The following is a 22899-nucleotide window of genomic DNA, read 5'->3' as shown; positions in this document are numbered from 1 at the left end:
CTGCACTCTGGATTTATTTGGGGCTGTGACAAAAGTGCAGAGGACACTGGTTTGATGCAAAGAACTTTGTTTTTATTACAGTCAAGGTAATACAGGCTTATTACTCTCGTAAGAAAATACAAGGCCAAACTTACAATCACTCTAATAAAGAACCGTACACTACACATTCAAAGGGGGTGACAGTAAATTATACCTCCCACCTCTCAATACCTAATTCTAGCTAGGTTAGAATCCAGGGCAGGCAGGGACTATGCTTACCAATCCTTTTGATAGTTAACGGTAGATTGCGGTTGTTTTTCCCTTGATACCACGTTGACTGTGGTCGGTTGCTGCTGCGATGGTGATGTTCTTCCTTCCTTCAGGACTTCAGGACTTCGAGGCTGGAGAAGTTAGTTTACAACCGTCGCGTTGGTTTCTTTCCTTGTCTTGATGAGGCAGCAGCAGCCTTGTAGCTACCTAGCAATCACCTCTAACCTCTGTTGAAAACAGTGGCCAGTTATACGATTTCACTGGTTCTAATCTTAGCGCCAAATCTCTTCAAAATTCTTTGTATAATTTTGGCGGGCTTGGTTCTCCTTTGTCATATTTTGTCGGGCTCATTAAAAGTTGGTATGTCTTGAGTGGGTTGATGTTCGAAAACTGTTTCCTGATGGAAATATTAGTTTGGTAATTGCAATGTCCTTTTGTGCTTAGTCTTTCGCATACAGGCTGGATTGGGCCTCTTTGTGGTGTATATGTTGAAATGGTTGTCCAGACCCATGTTGATGAGTAGCTATTTTGTAATGTTAATGTTCCTTGTGGAGAAAGATTTTTGACGACTCAATTCTCCAGACAAAGTTACTTCAGTTCCAACACCTAGGCAGACCCATTAATCAGGGTGTCTCCTGTGAGTTCTTTAGGTCCACCCATAACCTTGAATTTGTCTTGTAAAAGTTCATAATTCTATTAAAGTTCATAGTTTCTTCCATAAGCACTTTAGAGTTCCAAACTTTTCGGTAGGTAGTCCCAAATTAAATTTCCTTTCGAATGAGCCCAAACACAGGGGGGTTTCTTGTGAATTTTGCATCCCTTCATTCCCCCCTGTTCACACTCCACACTCTTGAGTGTCAATCAAGGTAAGCAAAATTCCTGCTCCCGAGAGTCAACCTTCCCTGCTTTTATACTAGCTAAACATTATCCTGCATCCCCCGTTGAAATGTAATGCAATATACAGGCGAATACAGTCATTACAATTCGGTTATAGCATAGAGGGGGTATGATGTCCCTCTTTTACTCGGTTTTCACAGTATAATGACGCTATACAGTCATACACAACTTTAAGCAAAGTAAAATAAAAACACACAGTAACACATTTTCAAATAGCATAAAGGTCCATAGTCAAACACGTTTTAAGTTCAGTAAAATAAAGGTACATAGTCAAAACATTTAAGTAACACTCATACAACACTCGCGATGTTGCGGTTTGCAGCAGGTAAAATCAAACACAAATTAATCATGGTAGTATGGTGTCACCCCTCCCTGCGCGATTCCCAAGTTCGTTCAAGGAGCGTACAGCACCCTTTGGTGCCTGACCTGATGGCCTTTGCGTTTCACTCGGCAAGTGAGACACCATAAGTAAAGAATAATCGCGAGTTGACAAATAACTCAAGTGTGGGAAGCGATTCGGATCCAGACTGGGACCTCTATATTCCCACCAAGGCGGAATGGTGATCTCAAGAATCTTTCTCCCTATCTTAATGGTTTTCTGTTCTAGAGTATAGAAGTGTTTTTGTGAGATAATTACAGCTTTTAGCAGAGCAGTAAGATGTTCGGGGAGAGGGGCAATTGCATAGACAAAATGTACAACATAACCCTGCAGGTTTGTGTTGTTTTCCTTCACAGTGAGGTGGACAGTGGAGGGTTCAGGAATGGGAACAATCCGTTCCTGAGCCACTTGAATTGATGCCTCAGGTTTGAAGCAAAAACTGTTGACTTACCGGACACCAGAAGTGTCCATGTTGGTAGTGGGGCGCACTGGTGGTGACACAATATGCCCCACCCCCTATGTATGTTATCTGTGGAGGGACATGGTCTCGTGCCATTACCTCCATGGTGCAGTTAATAGGTTGTGCGCCAGCAGCTTTAAACACACACTGTGACTTTGGGCACTCAAGTACTGGGGACACAGTATTACGTGTGACCCCGGCTCCAGCACCCAGAGAGGTCAGTACCCGTTACAGCGTGCTCCCACTTTATGACATAGGGTGGGACCACTATGAAACGAATGTGTGCACCTCCCTGAATAACTCCAATGTTCTCCACCCAGTATACCGGTGCGGGTCGGGCTGTCCCACCTATGACCAGCATCCTTAATACTATTCCCATAATAGTGTGGTTAGATTTCCCACAGTCTACTGGGACAGGGTAGGCTTCAGAGGCTAGGTGGAGCTGGCACAGGCTTAGTGAATTGCTGTACGGGTGGAGGGCTGCGAGGTGCTTGTTCCTGATCCAAGAGGGGACTACACCTTGTTTTAAATCCTCCAGGTTGTCGCGGCCCTTGCCCAACAACCATGCCCCATACAATACGCACACCTCGTTCTGTGCAGCCTGGTCAGAAGCGTTTCTATCCTCCCGTATTAGTGCATTCACTGTCTGTGCATGTTTTTCCAACTCAGCCACTATTTCTTTTAAATAGATAGTCATAGCCTGGTCCTCGTGTAGTTCTGTACCTACTACTGTGGTCTCCTGTTTCAGGATTTTTCTCAATTGGGTCTTTAAACTGTTTATCTGTTTTTGCAGCTCTATGTCATCTCGGCTATTTATTACAGAGGATGCTGTATTGTAGGTAGTGAAAACGTCATTTATGATTTCCCTTCTAGGTCTCCCTGAGCCCATGGTGTCCCTAGTGTTAAGGGTGTATAGGTCTGCTTTGTCTACATTTCCAAAGTCCAACTCATAAAATTTCTTGAACATGTCTCTAAGTAGGGCCTGGTATAGCAGCTCTGTTTCCTTCAGACACCATGCAGGCAGGTGTACCTCGGTAAGGTTTAATATTACTGAAGCTCCTGCATCATGTACCACCGGGATAATATCTTTTTGGTCCGTACCAATACTAATCCGTTCCCAGGTCCCTTGGTGGTGATAGGACACCTTTCTATTACTGGGCAGGGGTTTCTTAATGTGTGCTCTTAGTTTGGTGGCATTAACTGGGAGTGGGGAGTGTGGAACCGCGCACCCGTGTAGGCTAGAATCCCACTCCATCCCTTCCCCTTCATCTTGCCATTGCCTGCAGGGCAAATACTCTCTGATCCCCACATGCAAACACAAATTCCTTGTTCGGATTCCCACCATTTGTCCCCACACACTTTTACTCCTCCCCGTGTCCCCGTGATGGTGCGGTACGTATCATTACCGTGTCTTTCTCAGTCCGATTCCTGGTCCCATGCGTCCTTGCTGAGTTTTCTGAGCCACCACCATCTCCCCAGGGGAATGTTCCCTTTGCAAGTCAAACACACACGCTTTCCCTCTGTAACACTGACTCGGGCAGCGATGATCCGCATCCAGGGGCATGGAAGTGAGGCCTCCCCGTAAGTAAACCCTTCCTGGCTGGTGTAGCGGGTAGAGTTAGATCCCAGCCACCCTGGCCATCTTCCCTTGTGGGCATAAACGGCGAGTTCTTCCACGTCTCGGGGGCCATCCCCGGCGGTTACGATCGGTGTTCTCCCTCCTGAACACCTGTAAATGAGGGATTATTCCACCTCTCCTCGGTCGCTGCTGCTCATCCCTATCAGGGCGAGCAGGAACAGGATTCTTTCCAGACTGTTCTTTTTCCTATAGGGGCACATGAAACAGATTGTCGAGCCCTGAGACAGCTTGACAAAGGTGACGGAGTTCCAAATTTGGGCTCATAGTCTTTAATTGACTGGCTGTCTTATTCAGTTCCTTGTGGACTGATTCCTGCTTTTAACTTTATCTCACACTCGTTCTGCTTATTATCTTACCGGTGCTTGCATTAATAGCCATACCGGTAGATTCTTCTTACTCCTGTGTATTACCAGGCCTGTGCTTCTTTTAACAGCTGCACAGGTAGATTCTTTTCCTTACCCCAGTTAACTGCTACATATATACTTATCAATACACAGATAAATCTTACACTATTCTAAACTTATTCAATAAACATACTTAAATTCACATCGCTATATATGTCCATCTGCCACCCGTCTGCGGGTGGCCAGGTTAATTTCTGCCTTCTCTTTTTCTTCTTCTCCCGCTAGGTGTCCAGCGAGGTAGGTGATAGATCGGTCTACACCATCTAACACTAAGTACCCTGACCGGACGTGGGTTTGAGTCCCACACTATCGGGGGAACGTCCCCTCCGGCGCTGCAGCACACCGCTCCTTTGGGGGTGACTGCCTGGCTGAGGACTATAGGCTGGGGACTCTCACTTGCTGGCTGGTCCACCACTATCTCCTCTGGGGGGTCCCTCGCTGCCCGAGGCTACCGGCTGGGTGTCCCTGCTCGCGGACTGGCCTCTGACCTTAGGTGCCCTTTTGTGGCTGGTCCCTTTCCCGGGGCTGAACTATTGAAGCGCTGGTGACCACGGTGCCTTTGGCCGTGGTGTGCGGGGAATCCTTCTTAAGGCTCCGGCTGCTGGGGGTGTGTCCAAGTCCCCAATGATTGGGGGGACAGCTCCTCCAGTGACACAGTCCACCGCCCCTCTAGGTACAGTCTGTGGGTCTGCCACGTCCCCTGTGGGAGTTACACAGTCGGGGGCTGTTGGCTGGGGGTCCCTGTCTTTAGTGCGGTTTACAGGTTTTGGCTGTCCCTTACGTTTAGCTGCTGCCCCTGGGTTGAAAAGTTTGCACTGATTTATGTGGAACCACTTTGTTCGGCGGGGCAGTTTTATGGCATCGACCATGGGGCTTGCCTTGTCGACAATGTGGTACGGTCCCATGTACAGTGCTTCAAAGACCCCTACTCTAGCGTAGTTTCTTACCATAACCTGGTCCCCAATCTCCCACTCGTGGTGTTTGCAGAGCTCCAGCAGCAGTCGGTTGCTCCGATGTTGTTTTCCCATGTTGTTAGCAGCCTGCCACTGAATCTGTTTAAGGTGTTCAAACAGATTCCTGACAAAGCTGTCCCGGTTCACTTCCCTAAGCTGACCTTCCGTGAGTACCGGGACTGACACATGGGTGGGGGTTCTCATGGCTCTGCCGGTCATAAGCTCGTACGGGGAGTACCCCGTGCTCTTTGACTGGCTGGCCCGGATCCCCATGAGGACCAGTGGTAGGACCTCTACCCACCTTTTGGGTAAGTCCCCTGTCTCTTTGTGCAGCCTTTCTTTGATGGTGCGGTTTAAACGCTCCACAGGCCCGGATGTCTGCGGGTTGTGGGCGACATGCCATTTCCCTTTGATGCTGAGTACCTTAAGGGTGTCCTGCATCACCTGCCCGGTGAAGTGACTCCCTTGGTCGGACTCCACGTACTGGGGTAGTCCCCATCGGGAGAACACTTCTCTGACCAGGATCCTAGCTGTTCCCAGAGCAGTGGCTGTTCGGCATGGGAAGGCTTTCACCCATTTGGTGAATACATCCACCAATACGAGGCAGTACTTGTAACCTCCCTGGGCAGTGGGTAGGGGCCCGATGTAATCGATCTGGATCGACTGCCCTCCACCCTCCTGATATGTCCCACCGACACCTTCCTTTTCTGGGGGTCGGGGATTTTGGGCGTGCACACCAGACAGCTAGCACATAACTCGCGGATGTCTTCCCTGAGTCCTGGCCACCACCCTGCCTGTTCCACTCATTGCCAAGTGGTCTCAGGTCCGGGGTGTCCTGCTCCTGGACCCTCGTGGGCCAGCTGGAGGAATTCTCTCCGGTGTTGTTGTGGTACTACCCATTGCTCCCCCCTGAACAGCATGCCTTCTTTAATGGCAATTGCTGCGGTGCCGTACGGGCCGTCTATCCTTTCCTGTTTAGCTAGCGTGCCCAGGACAGTTTTGAGGACGGGGTCTTGGGTCTGGACCATTTTTAGGTCCAGGGGCAAAGCTATCCCTGCTGTCCCTATCCTGCCCCTGACTGCTGCAATGGGTCCTGAGTTGTACGGATCCCTGAACTTGCCCGTGCGGGCCCCTTGCTTGGCTAACATGTCAGCCTGCTGGTTTCCCTCGCTACGGGGTTCTGTGGTGGAATGTGCCTTCACCTTATGTATGTAGATATTCCCTTCCTCCCCTACGGCTTTATGATCTTTCCAGTAGGGGCTTAATTGCCCGGAGTCTCCCATCTGCGGATGTGTTTCCACGGTGGGACCAAACAGCCAGGTACTCCATACACGAATTGCATGTGAACATACTGTCTGAACAAATCGTGTATGGGGTAGGGAATTCTTCGGGGTGTGTGACTACATACACCATCACAGACAGTTCAGTGTGCTGGGCGCTCATAGTACTGGGGAGTTTAATCGCCAGGGCAATGCCTGCCTCGGGGTCATAAACACCGCAGCCTGTGAGTCGTTCACCTGCAGATACCGTGCTTGAACCGTCCACATAGATCTCTCGGCCTGTGGGGTGTAACGCGGCCCGAAAGCATATGTTAATTTCCCATACCCCTTCTGGGTTGTCCCTGGATAAATCATGTTGGCTGCGAGTCTTGGCTCGCAGAGACCCTTTACCCTTAGGTCCATATGAGAGAGGAGCAGGGTCCAGCGAGCAATGCGGGCACTGCTCACTGTCCCATCCTTGATTCTCCCATCCAGGAGCATTTGGGTGGGCATATGGTGGGTATGGTGGTGACAGGGGACCCCCCTGTGAAGATCAGTGATCTTTTCACGGCCCAGTGAGTGGCTAGGAGGTGCCGCTCACAGTTGGAGTATCCCTTCTCCATGTCCGTGAGTATCCTGGAGGAGTAGACCACTGGTCTCAGCCGGCCATGCCACTCTTGGAGCAGTACTGCACTCAGACTGTCCCCACTGGCTGCTACCTCCAGGAAAAACTCTTTACCCCCTTCTATGGCCCCTAGAGCTGGCGCAGTCTGCAGGTCTTTCTTGAGTTGGATAAATGCTGCCTCACAACCTTTGTCCCATTCCCACTCCACTCCCTTGTGTAGGAGTCGGAGCAGAGGGGCTGCGGTGGCTGCATAATCCTCAATGAAATCTCTGCAGTACCCGGTTAGCCCAAGAAAAGATCTTACTCCTGTCACTGTGTTGGGGGCGGGTAACTTCTGCACTGCTTCCCTTCTAGCTTTCTCTATTGCTCTCTCCCCAGCGCACACAGCCAGTCCAAGGAATTTTACTTCCTTCAGGACGATTTGTGCCTTCTTGGGGTTTACTTTAAATCCCTCTTCTTTCAGCAGCTCAGCCAGCAGTGGGCCATGCTCCTCCCCCTGATCGGTGAACAGGAGCAGGTCGTCTACATACTGCACCAACTGCTGGGGTCTGCTATAGCCCTTTAAACAGTTGGGCCATACACTGGTGGAAAATACTGGGGCTGTTGTGGAAGCCCTGAGGGAGACAGTTACAAGTGTATTGCTGCCCTTTAAAGGTAAAAGCAAACTTGTTCTGATCTTCCCTTCTTAAAGGTATGAACCAGAACCCGTTGGAAATATCCAGCACCGTGAAGGTGGTCGCGGAGGCTGGGATACTTCCAGTGAGGTCGGTGACAGCAGCAACGGTGGGTGCACAGGCAGGGATGTTACGGTTGAGTACTCGATAGTCCACCGTGACTCTCCAGGAGTTGTCCGGTTTCTTAACCGGCCACAATGGAGAGTTCACATGGGTCTCTATTGGTCTCAATACCCCCTGTTTAACCAGAGAACTCAAGGCTGTTTCCATGTCTGTCTCCGCCTCCCTGGGGAAGTTGTACTGTTTCTGTGGTCGGGTCATGGGGTCCCCATCTATGCTAATCTCGACCCCATTTATTCTCCCACAGTCGTGTTTGTGAGTGGCAAAAGCTGCAAGGTTTTTCCTCACATATTCTTGATGTTCTACAGGGGTGTTACTGACCAGTGATTCAAGGTTGTAACCCTCCTTTGGTTTCATGGTGCACACCGTCCCTTTTCCCTGTTTTCCCGGGATAACCATCACTTCACTCTCCTGTCCCGTATAGACTGACCCCCAAAGACAGTGGTTGCTTAAATCCACTAGGATCCCATGGCCTAGGATGAAGTCAGCCCCCAGGATCCCTCTCCCTCCCTTCTCCCACTTCATCAGGACACAAGTCCACTTAGTGTGGAGTGTACCTAAATGAATGGAGAGCGGAACGGAGAATGAGCCAGCCTGTTCAGTGCCTGTGAAACCCACCAAGCTGTAGGGGACCCCGTTAGACAGAGGTGAGGCGGTGGGGTTAGCTGCATAGACAAGGGTGCTTGAGGCACCAGTGTCCAGCAGGTAAGTCCCTTTCACTTTTTCCACTTCCATCTGTACGGTCGGTCTCCCCCACGCATCATACTCGAGGGCCCACAGGTGGCCAGGTTGTGCCTGTCCTCGTCACGGTTTTGGTTGGGAGGGGCAGATGGGATCTCTGTACCGGTGGCGGTGGCTACCCTCCCAGGGCCATCTAACATAAGAATTAGGAACAGGAGTTGGCCATCTAGCCCCTCGAGCCTGCTCCGCCATTCAATAAGATCATGGCTGATCTGGTCGTGGACTCAGCTCCACTTACCCGCCCTCTCCCCGTAACCCTTAATTCCCTTATTGCTTAAAAATCTATCTCTCTTTGACTTGAAAACATTCAATGAGCTAGCCTCAACTGCTTCCTTGGGCAGAGAATTCCACAGATTCACAACCCTTTGGGAAAAGAAATTCTTTCTCAACTCGGTTTTAAATTGGCTCCTCCGTATTTTGAGGCTGTGCCCCCTAGTTCTAGTCTCCCCCACCAATGGAAACAACCTCTCTGCCTCTATCTTGTCTATCCCTTTCATGATTTTAAATGTTTCTATAAGATCACCCCTCATCCTTCTGAACTCCAAGGAGTAAAGACCCAGTCTACTCAATCTATCATCATAAGTTAACCCCCTCATTTCTCGAATCAGCCTAGTGAATCGTCTCTGTACCCCTTCCAAAGCTAGTATATCCTTCCTTAAGTAAGGTGACCAAAACTGCACGCAGTACTCCAGGTGCGGCCTTACCAATACCCTGTACAGTTGCAGCAACACCTCCCTGCTTTTGTACTCCATCCCTCTCGCAATGAAGGCCAACATTCCATTTGCCTTCCTGATTACCTGCTGCACCTGCAAACTAACCTTTTGGGATTCGTTTTAAAGTTTATTTTGTTTTAATTGCCGGTGCTTTTAGTGTCCCCCTCTCCTTTTATAGGGGGCACTGGGGAAAATTGTGATTTTAGTGCCCAAAAAAAAAACAAAAAAAAAAAGGAAAACAAAAAAAAAACAAAAAAAAGGGGGGGGGGAAAAAAAAAGGGCCTTGTAAATGTCTGGAGTGTCACCCAGGTCGGGTGGCACCGTTTAATGTTTTTATGTTTTGCAGGTAAACTCAAAAGAGTTTCATGCACAAGGATCCCCTTCCCTTTTATAGGGGGCACTGGAAAAATCTGATTTTAGTGCCCCAAAAAAAAATGAAAAACACAAAAAAAAAAGGAAAAAAGGGCCTTGTAAATGTCTGGTGTGTCACCCAGGTCGGGTGGCACGGTTTAATGTTTTATGTTTTTGCAGGTGAACTCCAAAAAGAGTTTCATGCACAAGGACCCCCAAGTCCCTCTGCACCGCAGCATGTTGTAATTTCTCTCCATTCAAATAATATTCCCTTTTACTGTTTTTTTTCCCAAGGTGGATGACCTCACACTTTCCGACATTGTATTCCATCTGCCAAACCTTAGCCCATTCGCTTAACCTATCCAAATCTCCTTGTAGCCTCTCTGAGTCCTCTACACAACCCGCTTTCCCACTAATCTTAGTGTCATCTGCAAATTTTGTTGCACTGCACTCTGTCCCCTCCTCTAGGTCATCTATGTATATTGTAAACAGTTGTGGTCCCAGCACTGATCCCTGTGGCACACTACTAACCACTGATTTCCAACCAGAAAAGGACCCATTTATTCCGACTCTGCTTTCTGTTCGCCAGCCAATTCTCTATCCATGCTAATACATTTCCTCTGACTCCGCGTACCTTTATCTTCTGCAGTAACCTTTTGTGTGGCACCTTATCGAATGCCTTTTGGAAATCCAAATACACCACATCCATCGGTACACCTCTATCCACCATGCTCGTTATATCCTCAAAGAATTCCAGTAAGTTAGTTAAACATGATTTCCCTTTCATGAATCCATGCTGCGTCTGCTTGATTGCACTATTCCTATCCAGATGTCCCGCTATTTCTTCCTTAATGATAGTTTCAAGCATTTTCCCCACTACAGATGTTAAACTAACCGGCCTATAGTTACCTGCCTTTTGTCTGCCCCCTTTTTTAAACAGAGGCGTTACATTAGCTGCTCTCCAATCCGCTGGTACCTCCCCAGAGTCCAGAGAATTTTGGTAGATTATAACAAATGCATCTGCTATAACTTCCGCCATCTCTTTTAATACCCTGGGATGCATTTCATCAGGACCAGGGGACTTGTCTACCTTCAATCCCATTAGTCTGTCCAGCACTAACTCCCTAGTGATAGTGATCATCTCAAGGTCCACATTCCTATGACCAGCAATTTTTGGCATGGTTTTTGTGTCTTCCACTGTGAAGACGGAAGCAAAATAATTGTTTAAGGTCTCAGCCATTTCCACATTTCACATTATTAAATCCCCCTTTTCATCTTCTAAGGGACCAACATTTACTTTAGTCACTCTTTTCCGTTTTATATATCTGTAAAAGCTTTTACTATCTGTTTTTATGTTTTGTGCAAGTTTACCTTCGTAATCTATCTTCCCTTTCTTTATTGCTTTTTTAGTCATTCTTTGCTGTTGCTTAAAATCTTCCCAATCCTCTAGTTTCCCACTAACCATGGCCACCATATACGCATTGGTCTTTGATTTGATACTTTCCTTTATTTCCTTGGTTATCCATGGCTGGTTATCTCTTATCTTGCTGCCCTTCTTTTTCACTGGAATATATTTTTGTTGCGCATTATGAAAGAGCTCCTTAAAAGTCCTCCACTGTTCCTCAATTGTGCCACCGTTTAGTCCTTGTTTCCAGTCTACTTTAGCCAACTCTGCCCTCATCCCACTGTCGTCCCCTTTGTTTAAGCATAGTACGCTCGTTTCTGACACAACTTCCTCATCCTCAATCTGTATTACAAATTCAACCATATTGTGATCACTCATTCTGAGAGGATCTTTTACGAAGAGATCGTTTATTTTTCCTGTCTCGTTACAGAGGACCAGATCCAAAATGGCTTGCTCCCTTGTAGGCTCTGTTACACACTGTTCTAAGAAACAATCCCGTATGCATTCTATGAATTCCTCCTCCAGGCTACCCCCTGCGATTTGATTTGACCAATCGATATGTAGGTTAAAATCCCCCATGACTACTGCCGTTCCTTTTTCACATGCCTCCATTATTCCCTTGATTATTGCCCGCCCCACCATGAAGTTATTATTTGGGGGCCTATAAACTACGCCGACCAGTGACTTTTTCCCCTTACCAACTCTAATCTCCACCCACAATGATTCAACATTTTGTTCATTGGAGCCAATATCATCCCTCACAACTGCCCTGATATCATCCCTTATTAACAGAGCTACCCCACCTCCCTTCCCTTCCTGCCTATCTTTCCAAATCGTCAGATACCCCTGTACGTTTAATTCCCAGTCCTGGCCACCTTGCAACCATGTCTCTGTAATGGCCACCAAATCATACCCATTTGTAATGATTTGTGCCGTCAACTCATTTACTTTATTTCTAATGCTGCGTGCATTTAGGTAGAGTGTTTTCATCCTCGTTTTTAAACCATGATTTTTAGTTTTTACCCCTCCTGCAGCCCTTTTATATTCAGTGGCCCTTTTTGTTTCTTGCCTTTGGTTTCTCTGCCCTCCACTTTTACTCATCTCTTTTCTGTCTTTTGTTTTTGTCTCCTTTTTGTTTCCCTCTGTCTCCCTGTATTGGTTCCCATCCCCCTGCCATATTAGTTTAACTCCTCACCAACAGCACTCACAAACACTCCCCCTAGGACATTGGTTCCGTTCCTGCCCAAGTGCAGACCGTCCGGTTTGTACTGGTCCCACCTCCCCCAGAACCTGTTCCAATGCCCCACGAATTTGAATCCCTCCCTGCTGCACCACTGCTCAAGCCACATATTCATCTGTGCTATCCTGCGATTCCTACTCTGACTAGCACGTGGCACTGGTAGCAATCCCGAGATTACTACTTTTGAGGTCCTACTTTTTAATTTAACTCCTAGCTCCTTAAATTCGTCTCGTAGGACCTTATCCCTTTTTTTACCACATCGTTGGTACCAATGTGCACCACGACAACTGGCTGTTCTCCCTCCCTTTTCAGAATGTCCTGCACTCGTTCGGAGACAACCTTGACCCTTGCACCAGGGAGGCAATATACTGGACTCTCGATTGCGGCCGCAGAAACGCCTATCTATTCCCCTTATGATTGAATCCCCTATCACTATCGCTCTCCCACTCTTTTTCCTGCCCTCCTGTACAACAGAGCCAGCCACGGTGCCATGAACTTGGCTGCTGTTGCTCTCCCCTGATGAGTCATCCCCCTAAACAGTACTCAAAACAGTGTATCTGTTTTGCAGGGGGATGACCAGATGGGACCCCTGCACTACCTTCTTTGTACTACTCTTCCTGCTGGTCTTCCATTTCCTAGCTGGCTGTGGATCCTTCTCATGCGGTAAGACCACTCACTACACGTGCCACTTATGTCGTTCTCAGCATCGTGGATGCTCCAGAGTGAATCCACCCTCAGCTCCAATTCCGCAACGCGATCCATCAGGAGATGGAGGCGGATACACTTCTTACGTAGTCGTCAGGGACACTGGAAGCGTCCCTGAGTTCCCACATGGCACAGGAGGAGCATATCACGTGAATGCAGTTAAAAAGGTCTCAAACGAGTGGGGAGGGACTGGCTTACCTGTCTCGGTCTTTTGGGCAGGGGCTGGAGAATTCTTTCCTGCGCTATTCTTCCAAGGATTTTTACAATTCTTTCTCCAGTGCCCACTCTTTCCGTACCCGAAGTAGGTACGTTTTGTATTGGGGGTGTTACCTCCCTCATGGTGCCATTCCCTCTTGTCTTGGTTAGGTCGGATTTCGTGAACCCTTCCTTTTTGTGGGTGCTCTTCTGTCCCTCTGCTGTTTCTGTAAGCTAGGGTCAGTTGCCTGAGCACTCCCTGTTCTGTGGCTTGGGGATCTCTGGGGTCGAACCAGGCCTCAGCCTTGGTTCTTATTCTGGGTAAACTGTTAGCTACTAGGCATCGGAGCCAGTGTGCTAATTTGTCCGGGTTTCAGTGATCTCTGTCTCTGCCCCCACTACAGGCGCTTTTGTACACCGGCCACAGTTGGTCTGCGAAAGCCTGTGGGGTTTCTCCAGTGAGCTGCACCGTTTTCTCTACTCGAGAGAAGGGACTCCCGTCATTGCAGCCCATAGCTTCTAAAATGTCTGTCTGGATGGCAGCAAGTGTTTTCTGTCCTCTTTTGCTCTCAGTAGAGAGGGACTGGTACAGTTTTCTGTCTCGCGATAAGAGAAGCATCTTTGCCATTTCTGCATCAGCGCACCCATTAATATCCCCTGCCTGTTCCACTTCCTCAAAGTGAACCAAGGGGTCTCTCATTGGAGTTAGCTTCCCCAGGTGGCTTATCATAGCCCTAAGCTGGTGGGGAGTGTGGGGGACCACAAACTGACTTTCCAGGGGCCCTGGACCCCGGCAAGGGTGGGTGGGCCAAACTTCTGTTGCCGGACCGGGCACATTGGCCCTGGTTCTGGCTCTCCCTGTTCTGGCTCGCCTCCCTCTCCTCCCTGTGGCCAAGCCGAGCTGAAACTTGGTGCTACAGGTGGTGGTGGTTCACTATCCCTGTCCGTCCCGCAACTGATTTGCCCGTCCTGCTGCTGAACCGGTGTAGTCACCGGTACCACAGGTAGTGGCCAGGTAGTTTCTTCCTTCTCTTCCAGGTTTACCTGGAGCGTACCCGGGCTTATTAGACATACCATGCCTTTTGCCTTGGACAGAGCAAGGTTTAAACTTTTAATTTGTCGCTGGCAGGGACCGTGGTCTCCCGATTCAAACCCATTAGTGCTACCTTGAAAATCATCCTGACTGTTTTTAAACCGTTCCATTATCTGGGTCCTTTCCTGTTTTAGCTTACGGCGTTCTCCTGATAATCTTTCTTCTGACATAACCCTTTCCTGGCAGTCCTCTGCGCATTCCCATAACTCTGCCTGTAATGTTTCATTCATTCTAGCAGCTGGACCTGTTGCTGAAGACAGACCAACCAAATTGCTTTCTCTGCTGCTTCTTTGTGATCTTTACTTGCTGTTCACTGGGCTGCAGCGTGAGCCGGACGCTCAGCGCACAATAGACTAAGCACCCATTCCTTAGTTACATTCACTTTCTTATACACATAGGAGGAAATCCTCTCTTCCAGTTTGGTTCTTTGCCCCAAACCAGCACTCTCTATATCACACCCCGTGTACCAGAGTCCTGCCGCAGTCACCATTTTGTAAGGGGTGGGGGTGTGTGGTCTCTCTGAGGGAGTCAGGTCCCCTTCTGACCAACTTGAGTGGTTTTGAATCGCTCCCCCTCCCTTGGGTTTTGTACTCTGGATTTATTTGGGGAGTGTGACAAAAGTGCAGAGGACACTGGTTTGATGCAAAGAACTTTGTTTTTATTACAGTCAGGGTAATACAGACCTACTACTCTGGTAAAAAAATACAAGGCCAAACTTACAATCACTGTAACAAAGAATAATACAAGGAAAGATACAAGGTCAAACTTATAATCACTCAAATAAAGGACCATACGCTACACATTCAAAGGGGGTTGCAGTAAAATTATATCTCCCACCTCCCAATACCTAATTCTAGCGAGGTTACACTCCAGGGCAGGCAGGGACTTGTGCTTACCAATCCTTTTGATAGTTAATGGTAGATGGTGATGTTCTTCCTTCCTTCAGGACTTCAAGACTTCAAGACTGGAGAGTCTTTCCCCACTCTCTCCTCTCTTCTCATCCTCTCTCTCTACTCTCCCTTGAAAACAGTGGCCAGTTATACGATTTCAGTGTTCTAACCTTGCCACCCAATCTATTCACAATCCTTTGTATAACTTTGGCGGGCTTGGTTCTTCTTTGTAATATTTTTCGGGCTTGTAAAAGTTGATATGTCTTGGGTGGGTTGATCTTCGAAAAACTGTTTCCTGATGGAAATCTTAGTTTGGTAATTGCAATGTCCTTTTATGCTTTGTCTTCCGCATACAGGCTGGATTGGGCCTCTTTGTGATGTATATGCTGAAAATGGTTTGTCCAGACCAATGTTGATGGGGAGCTATCTCTGGGTGATACTGTGATGGTAATGTCTCCTGTGGAGGAAGATTTCCAAATACTCATTCTTCCAGACAGGTTACCTCAGTCCTCACACCCAGACAGTTCCAATAATCAAGTGGGCTTCCTTTGTTCCCTAGGTCCGCCCACAGGCTTGAATTTGTCTTGTAAAAGTTCATAATTCTATTAAAGTTCGTGGTTTCTTCCATAAACGCTTTAGAGTTCCAAACTTTTCGGTAGATAGTCCCAAATTAAATTTCCTTTCAAATGAGCCCAAACACGGTGGGGGGGTTGGTGAATTTTCTCTCTGCACTGCGCACACCGCCCACACCACGCACACTGCCCACACCGCCCACACTGCCCACACCACTCACACTGCCCACACTGCCCACACCACTCACACTGCCCACACCGCCCACACCACGCACACTGCCCACACCGCCCACACCGCCCACACTGCCCACACTGCCCACACTGCCCACACCACTCACACTGCCCACACTGCCCACACCACGCACACTGCCCACACCACGCACACTGCCCACACCGCCCACACCACCCACACCGCCCACACTGCCCACACTGCCCACACCACTCACACTGCCCACACCGCCCACACCACGCACACTGCCCACACTGCCCACACCACTCACACTGCCCACACTGCCCACACCACGTACACTGCCCACACCGCCCACACCACGCACACTGCCCACACCGCCCACACCACCCACACCGCCCACACTGCCCACACTGCCCACACTGCCCACACCACTCACACTGCCCACACCGCCCACACCACGCACACTGCCCACACTGCCCACACCACGCACACTGCCCACACCGCCCACACCACTCACACTGCCCACACCGCCCACACCACGCACACTGCCCACACCGCCCACACCACGCACACTGCCCACACCGCCCACACCGCCCACACTGCCCACACTGCCCACACCACTCACACTGCCCACACTGCCCACACCGCCCACACTGCCCACACTGCCCACACCACTCACACTGCCCACACCGCCCACACCACGTACACTGCCCACACCGCCCACACCACGCACACTGCCCACACCACGCACACTGCCCACACCGCCCACACCGCCCACACCGCCCACACTGCCCACACTGCCCACACTGCCCACACCACTCACACTGCCCACACCGCCCACACCACGCACACTGCCCACACCGCCCACACTGCCCACACCACCCACACCGCCCACACCGCCTACACCGCCCACACTGCCCACACTGCCCACACCGCCCACACCGCCCACACTGGCCACACTGCCCACACCACACACATCGCCCACACTGCCCACACCGCCCACACTGCCCACACCATGCACATCACCCACACTGCCCACACCACCCACACCACCCACACCGCCCACACCGCCCACACTGCCCACACCGCCCACACTGCCCACACCACGCACATCGCCCACACCGCCCACACTGCCCACACCACCCACACCACCCACACCGCGCACATCGCCCACACTGCCCACACTGCCCACACCACCCACACTGCCCACACCACGCACATCGCCCACACCGCCCACACCACCCACACTGCCCACAACGCCCACACTGCCCACACTGCCCACACTGCCCACACCGCCCACACTGCCCACACCGCCCACACTGCCCACACCGCCCACACTGCCCTCACTGCCCACACCACCCACACCGCCCACACCGCCCACACTGCCCACACCACCCACATCACCCACACCGCCCACACCGCCCACACTGCCCACACCACCCACACCGCCCACACTGCCCACACCACCCACACCGCCCACACTGCCCACACCACCCACACCGCCCACACTGCCCTCACTGCCCACACCGCCCACACTGCCCACACCGCCCACACCGCCCACACCACGCACACTGCCCACACCACGCACACTGCCCACACCGCCCACACCGCCCACACCACCCACACTGCCCACACCACCCACATCACCCACACCGCCCACACCGCCCACACTGCCCACACCACCCACACCGCCCACACTGCCCACACCACCCACACCGCCCACACTGCCCACACCACCCACACCGCCCACACTGCCCTCACTGCCCACACCGCCCACACTGCCCACACCGCCCACACCGCCCACACCACGCACACTGCCCACACCGCCCACACTGCCCACACCGCCCACACCGCCCACACTGCCCTCACTGCCCACACCGCCCACACTGCCCTCACTGCCCACACCGCCCACACTGCCCTCACTGCCCACACCGCCCACACTGCCCACACCGCCCACACCGCCCACACTGCCCTCACTGCCCACACCACCCACACCGCCCACACTGCCCACACTGCCCACACCGCCCTCACTGCCCACACTGTCCACACCGCCCACACTGTCCACACTGCCCACACCACCCATACCGCATATTTGGATGGTTGAAATCCCCTACTATTACTGCCCTATGGTTTTTGGACTTCACAGCAATTTGCCTTTATATTTGCTCCTCTATCTCCCTCCCACTGTTAGACTGTCTATAATACACACCCAGCAGTGTGATCGCCCCTTTTTTATTTTTCATTTCGATCCATATGGCCTCATTTGATGATCCCTCTAACATATCATCCCTCCTCACCACTGTAATAGTTTCTTTAATCAATACCACGACCCCCCGTGTGATATGACACGACAAGGGATAGGGAACAAAGGTGGGTAAATGGGGTTGAGATACAGAGCAGCCATGATCTAATTGAATGGCAGAGCAGGCACGATGGGCCAAATGGCCTCCTCCTGATCCTATGATACAACTGTGCAAAATTATTCCGACTCTTTTCCAAGCCCCCATTCTCCATGGAATGAAGACACTGTCCCTTTAAATATCCTGGCAGTGTGTGATCAAGTATAGCCTTGCTTTGTTAGCAACCCTCAGTCTGGATTTCAGCAGATCCTGAGCCACACTGTGTCTGGTTAAAATGTATTCTGTGTGATCATTGAATCATAGACTCAGACAGCACAGAAGGAGGCCATTTGGCCCATCGTGCCTGTGCCGGCTCTTTAAAAGAGCTAACCAATTAATGCCACCTTCAAAGATTTGTGTGCATATACCCCCAGGTCTCTCTGTTCCTGCACCCCCTTTAGAATTGTACCTTTTAGTTTATTTGCCTCTCTTCTAATTCCTCCGACCATAATATATCACTTCACACTACTCTGCATTAAATTTCATCTGCCACATGTCTGTCCATTTCACCAGCCTGTCTGTGTCCACCTAAAGTTTTTCACTATCCTCCCCTTTGTTTATTACATTTCTGTGTTTTGTGACATCTGCAAACTTTGAAATTGTGCCCTGTATACCCAGGTCCAGGTCATTAATATCTATCAAAAAGAGCAGTGGTCCCAGTACCGACCCCTGGGGAACACCACTGTATACCTTCCTCCAGTCCGAGAAACAGCCGTTCACCACTACTCTCTGTTTCCTGTCCCTTAGACAATTTCAAATCCATGCTGCCACTGTCTCTTTAATTCTATGGGTTTCTGTTTTGTTAATAAGTTTGTTATCTGTCACTTTATCAAATGCCTTTTGAAAGAAACCGTGATTCAGGGACAGTTTGTTCTGACTTTGACCTCTCTGCTCCGGGAACCTCTTACCGTCTGTTTGTTTTGAACGAGGCTGTGTTGAGTGGATATATAAATAACCCCCTGTCTTGGGCACAAGCATCAGTCCATTCGCAGGTCTGTGGAGCGGCTATGCAGTTCCTGTTGGGTGTGTTGTGTCTGTCCGGGGCTCTGACCCTCAGCCCCTCTCTACCCTGGTGAGTACTGGGCTAGTGGTGAATTCTGCAGGATGTCACAGTGTAGACGGTTTGAGTGTCCAGTTAGTGAACATTAAGCAGATGCCAGGAACTGACTATATGGCTCAGTGAGTGTATGCACTGCCTGGTGTGGTACTGAGCCACACAACGGCAATTATCTGCTCGTTAGAATTAAACGATTTAAATAACATAGTGAGCGATTTCAATTCAAATTAACATCATTCGCATGAAGCAACTTTGCAATATGAGGATGAGAAAGTAGACACATTAGGAACAAGAGTGAAAGAAAGACTTGCCCTTATATAGCGCCTTTATAACCTCAGGACATCCCAAAGCACCTCACAGGAATGAAAGTACTTTTTGAAGTGTAGTCACTATTGTAATTTAGGAAATACGGCAGCCAATTTGCACACAGCAAGCTCCCACAAACAGCAACGAGATAAATGAGCAGATAATATGTTTTTAGTGATGTTGGTTGAGGGATAAATATTGGCCCCAGGACATTGGGGAGAACTCCTACAAATAGTGGCTGTGGGATCTTTTACGTCAACCTGAGAGAGCAGACAGGGCCTTGGTTTAATGTCTCATCTGAAAGACGACACCTCTGACAGTGCAGCGCTCCCTCAATACTGCCCCTCCGACAGTGCGGCACTCCCTCAGTACTGCCCCGCAGACAGTGCGGCGCTCCCTCAGTACTGTCCCTCCGACAGTGCGGCACTCCCTCAGTACTGCCCCTCCGACAGTGCGGCATTCCCTCAGTACTGCCCCTCTGACAGTGCAGCTTTCCTCAGTACTGCCCCTCCGACAGTGCGGCACTTCCTCAGTACTGCCCCGCTGACAGTGCGGCGTTCCCTCAGTACTGCCCCTCCGACAGTGCGGCACTCCCTCAGTACTGCCCCTCCCACAGTGCAGCTTTCCTCAGTACTGCCCCTCCGACAGTGCGGCACTCCCTCAGTACTGCCCCTCCCACAGTGCAGCTTTCCTCAGTACTGCCCCTCCGATAGTGCGGCACTCCCTCAGTACTGCCCCGCTGACAGTGCGGCGTTCCCTCAGTACTCTACTGGATGTGTCCGCCTGGATTATAGGCAGGCCTTCAGGGCGCAGATGGTTTGGGTACAAACCAAGCTCATTACCATAAGGAGGAAAGATGGGGCATTCAAAGCTCGAGCTCCCTGGATGACAAAGGAAATAGAGGTTAAAATAAAATAAAGAAAGGTTTTTGACAAATGTCAGGTACTGAATACATTGCAAAACCAGGCAGAATACAGAGAGTGCCGGGGGGATTGAATATAGATACAAGAAGGGCAAAGAGAGAGAGTATGAGAAAAAGATTAACGGGTAACATAAAAGGAATCCAAAAATCTTTTATAATGATATAAAAAGTAAAAGGGTAGTTGAAGGAATGGTGGGGCCGATTAGGGGAAAAAGGAGATATTGTGGAGGCCGAGGGTGAGACTGAGGGACTGAGTGAGGTCTTTGCACCTGCCTTCACAAAAGAGGAGGATGAAGTTAATGTGGCAGTAGAGGAGGGGGGAGTCGAGATATTTGATAGATACAGATAGATAGAAAGGAGGTGCTAAATAGATTGGTATCACTCAAAGTTAACAAGTTACCCGGTCCAGATGTGATGTATCCTAGGTTGCTAAGGGAAGCTAGAGTGCAGATCGCAGAAGCTCTGACCACAATCTTCCAATCCTCCTTGGACATGGGTTGGTGCCAGAGGACTGGAGCATTGCAAATGTTACACCCTTACTCAAAAAAGGACGAGGGCTTAAACCTGCAATCTACAGGCCAATCAGTCTAAGGTCAGTGATGGGAAATCTACTAGAGACCATCGTCAAGGACAAAATTAATCCTCACTTGGAGAAGCACAAGGGAGAGCCAGCACGGATTTGTTAAAGGCAGATCATGTCTGACTAACCTGATTGAGTTCTTTGATGAAGTAACAGAGGGGGTTGATAAAGGTTGTGCAGCAGATATAGGTCTGGATAAAGTACCACATGACAGACTTATTCGGAAAAATGAAGCACATGGTATTAAAGAAACTTGGGAACGAAACTGGTGAAGGTATAGGAGACAGAATGGTGGTTAAAGGATGATTTTCTGACTGGAGTGAAGTATGAAGTGGGTTCCCCCAGGGGTCGGAATTAGACTGTTTGCTTTTCTTGCTATATATAAATGACTTGGATGTGGGTGTAGGGAGTACACTTTTGAAGTTTGCGGATGATACAAAGCTCGGCAACGTAGTAAATAGTGACCAGGATGGCAGCAGACTTCAGGAGGAAGGTGAAGACTGGTGAAATGGGCAGACACATGGCAGATGCAATGTGATGGCGATAAACCTTACTGAAACTCCACAAAGACCTTGATTCGATCAGCCCTCAATGTTCTAAACCCAATGAAATACAAGAGATGTTTATGCAACTTGACCCCATGGTTTGACCTTTTGTGAACACGAGTGAGGACAGGATCAGTCCTGGCTGTGATGCCCTCTGTTGCTGAACAGCCTCTCATATGAAGAACAGTGACTCCAGCCAGGTTCTGGAGGGGGGGAGCCAGCGATGGTGGGACACTACCGGAGCCTGAGCGCAGGACAAGTCGTGCCGAGAGGTTGCAGGAAATCTGGAAGAAAATGGGAGGCAAGGGGAATTGCCAGAGAAGCTCTGGGTTAAAGTGATTTGCTGCTTTATTTCAGGAAGAGACACGCAAGCCTCATGCATGGCGAGATGAGCCAGAACCACACACACCCCAGCATCGCAGGTCAGTATCAACGCTGCTGCTCTCCTCTACACCTCTCTCTCCGCACTGTCGGCCTGTTCATTTCCCATCCACCTCCTCGTTACTTGAAAGGAGCACTAAAGCTCTACGTTCTGACAGTGAGTTCTCGCGGCATATTGAGTACAATCCCAACCCTGAACCAGTTACTCACTCTGGAATAAACCCGTCCCATCAGTCCAACTGCATCGAATCCTAACTACCCAAACCACCCCCTTCCCTCCCATCAGTCAAACTACATAACATCCCACTGACTCAAACCACCCCTTCCCTCCCATCAGTCCAATTACATAACATCCCACTGACCCAAACCACCCCCTTCCCTCCCATCAGTCCAACTACATAACATCCCACTGACCCAAACCACCCCCTTCCCTCCCATCAGTCCAATTACATAACATCCCACTGACTCAAACCACCCCCTTCCCTCCCATCAGTCCAACTACATAACATCCCACTGACCCAAACCACCCCCTTCCCTCCCATCAGTCCAATTACATAACATCCCACTGACCCAAACCACCCCCTTCCCTCCCATCAGTCCAACTACATAACATCCCACTGACCCAAACCACCCCCTTCCCTCCCATCAGTCCAATTACATAACATCCCACTGACCCAAACCACCCCCTTCCCTCCCATCAGCCCAACTACATAACATCCCACTGACTCAAACCACCCCCTTCCCTCCCATCAGTCCAATTACATAACATCCCACTGACTCAAACCACCCCCTTCCCTCCCATCAGTCCAACTACATAACATCCCACTGACTCAAACCACCCCCTTCCCTCCGATCAGTCCAATTACATAACATCCCACTGACTCAAACCACCCCCTTCCCTCCCATCAGTCCAATTACATAACATCCCACTGACTCAAACCACCCCCTTCCCTCC

General features: G+C 49.9%; 1 protein-coding gene across 2 annotated transcripts in view; it reads left to right on the top strand.

Moving 5' to 3' along the window:
- Positions 1-22899, top strand: part of LOC139275328 (hemopexin-like) — a 65002-nt gene that overhangs the window by 5156 nt on the left and 36947 nt on the right. The window contains exons 1-2 of one of the 2 annotated variants that reach the window (XM_070892635.1): positions 19084-19225; positions 21921-21985. In XM_070892635.1, the coding sequence (XP_070748736.1) occupies positions 19161-19225; positions 21921-21985 (130 nt within the window). In that variant the 5' untranslated portion in view covers positions 19084-19160. Of the gene's footprint in view, positions 1-19083; positions 19226-21920; positions 21986-22899 lie in introns of those variants that run through there. The other variant, XM_070892636.1, reaches the window with a different exon arrangement.

Source organism: Pristiophorus japonicus, chromosome 10, assembly GCF_044704955.1.
Source record: "Pristiophorus japonicus isolate sPriJap1 chromosome 10, sPriJap1.hap1, whole genome shotgun sequence".
NCBI classification, from domain to species: domain Eukaryota; kingdom Metazoa; phylum Chordata; class Chondrichthyes; family Pristiophoridae; genus Pristiophorus; species Pristiophorus japonicus.
Note: the sequence above shows the minus strand (reverse complement) of the source record. Positions and strands in the feature narration are given on the sequence as shown.